This window comes from Triticum dicoccoides, chromosome 4A, assembly GCF_002162155.2.
Source record: "Triticum dicoccoides isolate Atlit2015 ecotype Zavitan chromosome 4A, WEW_v2.0, whole genome shotgun sequence".
Taxonomy (NCBI): Eukaryota; Viridiplantae; Streptophyta; class Magnoliopsida; order Poales; family Poaceae; genus Triticum; species Triticum dicoccoides.
The window spans coordinates 556,406,542-556,412,266 of record NC_041386.1 but is presented as its reverse complement, the minus strand read 5'-3'; the positions used below and the strand labels follow the sequence as shown (position 1 = coordinate 556,412,266).

The 5,725-nt window shown below is 44.4% G+C and overlaps 2 protein-coding genes across 2 annotated transcripts in view; one reads left to right on the top strand and one right to left on the bottom strand.

Annotated features, from left to right (window-relative positions):
- Positions 1-1,049, bottom strand: part of LOC119286734 (magnesium-dependent phosphatase 1-like) — a 2,904-nt gene extending 1,855 nt beyond the window's left edge. The window contains exons 1-2 of the mRNA XM_037566178.1: positions 940-1,049; positions 700-871 (exon numbers count right to left, since the gene is read on the bottom strand). Coding sequence (XP_037422075.1) covers positions 700-871; positions 940-1,049 — 282 coding nt within the window. The remainder of the gene's footprint in view (positions 1-699; positions 872-939) is intronic.
- A 368-nt stretch (positions 1,050-1,417) lies between these two features.
- Positions 1,418-5,656, top strand: LOC119286733 (cyclin-H1-1-like). Its single transcript, XM_037566176.1, has 15 exons — positions 1,418-1,691; positions 1,838-1,888; positions 1,986-2,058; positions 2,280-2,398; positions 2,478-2,551; positions 2,826-2,946; positions 3,026-3,094; positions 3,204-3,245; positions 4,077-4,154; positions 4,359-4,417; positions 4,539-4,623; positions 4,869-4,963; positions 5,054-5,116; positions 5,208-5,273; positions 5,358-5,656. The coding sequence occupies exons 1-14, from the start codon at positions 1,632-1,634 to the stop codon at positions 5,215-5,217; spliced, it is 999 nt and encodes a 332-aa protein (XP_037422073.1). The 5' UTR covers positions 1,418-1,631; the 3' UTR covers positions 5,218-5,273; positions 5,358-5,656.
- Positions 5,657-5,725: the final 69 nt, after the last annotated feature.

The following is a 5,725-nucleotide window of genomic DNA, read 5'->3' as shown; positions in this document are numbered from 1 at the left end:
GGGCTAAACGGCAGCACACGGCAAGATCAGCTAGGGAGATTAGAGTGGCCAGGTAACTTAAAGTGAGTTTAGCAATAGGATTAGCATCTCTTTGCATCAGATTCTTTTGGAAGGGGCGCAGGACCCAGGATTGTCCCGTCGACGCTCCGCCTCTGCATCAGAGATATTTCAAGTGATGTTTTTTCCAGGACTTCGCACAGAACAGAGCATGAATAATTCCATGCAGTGCTCTTCTACAGGATTAATAAGATGTGGTGTTTATTGTGTACTAAGTCTAAAGTTAAGATGTTAACAAAATTCTATTGGCATGTCAACTTTCTCAATCAACATACCTTAAATCTGTACGCAATTTCTATCTATATTCCGTTAGCCTTTCAGTGACAATGAGACATGTTTATTGCATACTAAGCTTAAGATGAAATAACAAGATCAGCATCCAACATTCTCAAGGGCCTGCCCATTTTTGATTCTGCTCCCATTCAGCTCAAGGCTTTCATGGTCAAATCAAAGGAATGAAAACATCCACGCGTAAGTATCCGTTTCGAATGTGCTCCATGCTTGGTGCATCGAAGAACCATTTTGCACGCATGCACATGCCTAATTTTAGCTACTTTTACATCACTAGGCTGATTGCTAACAAGCTGACTGAATTCCGGTGCGCTGAGGATGTACTAAAACCAGCTGCAGGGCGAGGTTTACCTGTGCGACGAACATGGGCTGGAGCTCGAGCTTGTCAATGAAGACCCTGGCGATATCGGAGGTGGGCGAGCGCGACGCAATGGCCATGTCGACCCCCTTCTCCTTGAGCGCGCACATGATGCCCTTGGCGTGGCGGTACAGGCTGGGCGACTCCCTCTTGGAGCGGCACTCGCTGGTGAATGAAAAGCGTCAAATCACCGGCGGAACCCAGCGGAATCGGGGCCGAGGAGCGGGGCGTACCAGTAGAAGGGCCACAGGGTGTAGTCGAGGTCGAAGACGACGAGGCGGGGGAGCACCTGGAACAGGCCCAGGATCTGCAGCGCCTCCGCCTTCACGCGCTCGTCGCCCATCCCGGACGGCCGGACCCCTCCTCCTCTCCTCGCTGCTGCTGCGGCGGCCGTGGCGGAGATTGCTCGCCGGCGGCAGGGAGGGATTGGTCGCCCGGTTCAACGGCGTTCGGCTGGGGCAGTTTTTTTTTTTTTTGAGGCAAAGCTGGGGCAGGTAAAAAGAAAGGATATGCCGACGACGAGATCAAAACGCGTGGAGGAGGATGGTGGTGAAAAGGCCAGACGACCAGGCCCATCCCGTCCTGGTGTTCTCTACTGGGCCGGTCCAATCAAGCGGGCCGGGCTCTTCGTGTTCCTCGCCGTGTCCGGGCCGGTCAGGCCCGCACCACTCGGGCTCTCTCTTCTCTCTCCATAACACCAGACCGGGAGGGGTTCTGCTCCCCAACCGGCGCCACCGAAACCCCTTGACGGCCGGACCACCGCTGCCGCTGCCGCCCGTCGCCGCGCCCCTCCTCGGCGTCCTCCGGAGGACGCCATAGTATTGCGGCATCCCCTCCACACCCGCTTCCATCAAGCGGTGTTCACCAGCAGGGGGGAGGGGGGGGCTCGATTCGGCTGCTGGGAGCGGAGGTAGGAGCGGCCAAGATGTCGGATTTCCAGACCTCCACGCACCGGGAGCGGTGGATCTTCCAGCCGCAGGACCTGGTAGCCCTCCCTCTCCGATCCATTCTCTCTTCTTCCCTGCTTGGTGCCCAGGGTTTGCTTTGGCCTGGGACGGCTAGCCTATACTATAGCATCCTCTGGACATCACATGGTAATGGCATGCTGATGCCGTTGATTCTGCTTTGCAGGTGAATAAGTGGACGACGGCGAACCGGCGTTCGGCGGAGATCCTCGCCCAGGTTGGCTTCTCCCGACGCCATTGCATTCCTTCACTTGTTTATTTAGCTTATGTGTGGCTGCTCATTGTTTTTGTTCCCTTTGTTTAAATTTGTGAAGTATGGGACGACGAGATTGAAGGTGGACCCTGTTGATGGCTCGATATCGAACCCTGAACCTCTGCCCGATCATGGTACACGCCATTTGATGGTTTCTGCTGCCTATATGTTTCTATGAGTAGGCATGAGCTTGAGAAGCGATGTCTATGCACTGATTTCACTTAAAAGTTTGGTTCTTTCATAGTTGTGCTTGTTTCCTTGTTGGCCAGTGTTAATAGTAAGTTTTTGCAGAGTTTGTTTGACTACTCGCATTTAGATGTATTATTATAGTGTTAAACTACTGTTTTGAATTCAGTTGTTGGGAGCTCGAGCGTGAAGCCTCTATCCTGCGAAGAGGAGCAAGTGATGCGGATATTTTACGAGCAAAAGATTCAAGAAGTGTGCAGAGCATTCAAATTCCCCCACAAAATTCAGGTAAAGCATTCCTCTTCCAAGGTACCGTGCCTTTGCTAACTTAGTGATTGAATGCTAACAGTCAGTTGTTGCTTTGCAGGCTACAGCGATAATATATTTCAAGAGATTCTATCTACAGTGGTCTGTAATGGAGCACCACCCAAAGCATATTATGTAAGCAATGGTGATAACATGAATAATTTTGTGGTTAGGAACACATAAAATCCTGGTCTATGAATACTCAGCTAAGATTTACTTCCCTCTCAAACGTAGCTGGAAAACTAGGCAAACGAATGGGACCCTTCATACTTCTGTGCAAAGTGAATATGTATATCCTAATCAAAAATAAAAGTATAAGTGTCTGTAGTGTCTTATATTCCTATCAATGTTATTTCCTGACCCTGTTAGTATTTGCCAGTGGCCAAGTTAATCAATTTTGTTTTCACAGGTTAACCTGTGTATATGCTTCTTGCAAAGTGGAAGAAAATCACGTTTCTGCTGAGGAACTTGGCAAAGGGATTCAGCAGGACCACCAGATTATTCTAAATAATGAGATGATTGTTCTGAAAGTATGCCATTTCCATATTCAAGTTTTATAGCACCTCCAAGCAAACAGAATGTGACACTGAATTTCTTGCTTTCTTGCAGTCTTTAGATTTTGATTTGATCGTTTATGCTCCATATCGTTCTATTGAAGGATTTATTGATGACATGGATGTAAGTTCCGTGTGAACATTCCATTATATTCAGCATATAAGTCCATCATAATTTAGCTTATCCTATGGCTGCATTGGCTAATTACATTCTTTTTTTTTGTTCTATGAAGGATTTTTGTAGGGCAGGTAATGGTGCACATCAACGGTTGAAGGTCATACATTCCTTTCACCCTTTTGCCATACTGTTCAAGAACACATTAATAAAATGTTTACTGTGTTAGCCTTTTCTGACATGTGTACGTAAATATATGTTCTATATTTTACTCGATGTTTCCCAACAATCATTTACATAGCCATAGTATTTTATGAATGGCAGTCACAAATTCTATGTCCTAATCATTGAGAAAATAATGTGAGTTCATGATAGAAGTCTGGTTTGGTTAACCCTAAACTTGTAGATGAAGGTAAACTGTGAATGCTGGGGGTTTTACTAATTGATAATACCAAGATCTTAGCATAAACTTATGAGTTAAGCATTAGTTTAAATACTTTGATATCACAATAAGGAAAAGAATGAACTATTATCTACAACCTTGGGTTTCCTAGGTGACCGTCAAAACATTGATAGAATAATGCATGAATGTTAGTTCTGAAAATTGAGTTGGTGCCACATTTGCTTTTGGAATTGCATCAACAGAAGGATACAGAAAACATGAACCATCAAGTCTTATCGATTTACTATATCACACTATGGCTAGTGCTGAACATTAACTTTCTTCACTTCTTTCTACTAGATAGTAAGACACGTCATACACCAATTCGCCACATAAGCAAATAAGGCAAATAAATATTGTGAACTAATTTGTGTGACTTTCTCAAACAATAACTAAAGCATCCATTGCCAAATTTATAAAACCAGTTTATAATGTAAAAGAAGCTCTTTCACCTTATTTCTTACATGGAAGGAAAGAAAGGTAATATGAATAACAAAACATGCAAGCTTTGTGACTGCCCTGCTTATGCATCAGATATTTGTATTGTAGGATTTGCATCAAACTGCGAATTCTGAGGTTGACACAATGATGTTGACTGATGCACCTCTTCTCTATACTCCTGGACAGGTAGTCTTAAACTATAAATACTATGGTTAATCTTCAGTTAGTGTGCTACTCCAGTACATCACTGTCATTTTCATAATTTTCTTGGTTAATATTCATCGATTAAGAAAGCTTAATCCTCAGCGTCAAGCTTAGGGTATTCAAACCCCAGAGTTTCAACCAATTTCTTATGTGATCTGATTGGATAGTGTGTTCCATTTTTTACAGTTGGCTTTGGCTGCTCTGTACAAGTCCAACAGTGCACTCAGTGTCCTCGATTTTGAAAGGTCGTAAACTTATCTTTGTTTATTATGACCTTAATTTGTCAGAACTCCGTGTTTCACGATGCAATATTTTATCTTACATTTACTCATTGTTGATCTTGCTAAATTCATTGATTGTTTGCAGATACTTGGAAAGTGTTTTTTCAAGGCAACACTTTGATTGTCCAGTCGAACAATTTATTCAGATAATCAGTTCAATCAATCACCTGGTAAGAATGTTTACCTGGCTTGGCACAAATACAGTTTATAACACAATCATGTAAACTCCCACCAATAGTTGTTCTTGAACTGTGTGTTTCATTTCACCGCTTGAACACTTTGTGTTAACAAAAAAGGATTAACCAAGGTGGTGCGTGGTTGAACATATGCCACTCTTTAGGAGGGTATTTAAACATTGATGCCCTTATCAGTACCTTTGGCGTTGCCTCTATTATCTGTGTATGTATATATGCAGGTTAGCCAGCTTCAACTACCTGGCACGAAAGAAATGAGGCATGCTGATCGCAAGCTGAAGCATTGTTTGGATCCAAGCTCAAGCTCTCATGATGAGTAAGCTTTCTCAACTCCACAAGCCTGCATGCCCTCAATGATTGTTTGTACCGTCATGTACTCATGCTTGCTATCTGAAAACTTCTACAGCCACAAGAAGAAAGAGAAGAAGTCAAAGCACAAATCGAAAAGGACTGCCAGTGATGCCCAGCTGTAAGTACCTTGCACACCAACACGTGTGTTTGACGATGTTCTTTCCAGTTCTTGCATCTGAACTTATGCCCCGCATAATCCTTCTCCGCAGCAACAGCTAGAAATCGTGCGGTTGGGCAGCCATGCCGTGTAGGAACTAGCTCTGGAAAGTGTGGTGGTAAGGACTTGTACCGTGCTCCGTGTGTTAGCCACTTTATCATGCAACCAAAATTAACGTATGAAGTATTTTTTGTCTACTCAGGCTCTCCGGTTGATGAGGTTTCGATTCCAACTTTCTCCAGCCATCAGATTGGTGATGCTCAGCTGATCTCCTCACCAGCCCAAGTCTTGGCCAAGGACAGGCAGTTTTCAGATGAGGCGTCCTTTAGGCCCTTGCACGTCCTGCGCCAGCGAGTGCTGTGCATTTTGTAACTCAATAATAATTTTATTAGAGCGGCTTAAATCTTGGGCGCGAGGGGAGAGAAACTTCGAGATGTAAACCATTGGATGCTATTTTGTTGTAACTTTATTTTATTAGAGTGACATAGGATAACTCCAACATTTCGTCTGCTCGCTTTCGTTTGGCATTTTGCCGTTTTGTTCGTTTCGTGGTGGCGCAAATCCAACCCC

Bases quoted from the DNA above. Each gene is read 5' to 3' on its own strand.
- LOC119286733 (XM_037566176.1), top strand. From the start codon at position 1,632: ATGTCGGATTTCCAGACCTCCACGCACCGGGAGCGGTGGATCTTCCAG. The intron at 2,947-3,025 runs GTATGCCATTTC...GCTTTCTTGCAG, and splicing joins ATGAGATGATTGTTCTGAAA to TCTTTAGATTTTGATTTGAT. The intron at 4,155-4,358 runs GTAGTCTTAAAC...CATTTTTTACAG, and splicing joins TTCTCTATACTCCTGGACAG to TTGGCTTTGGCTGCTCTGTA.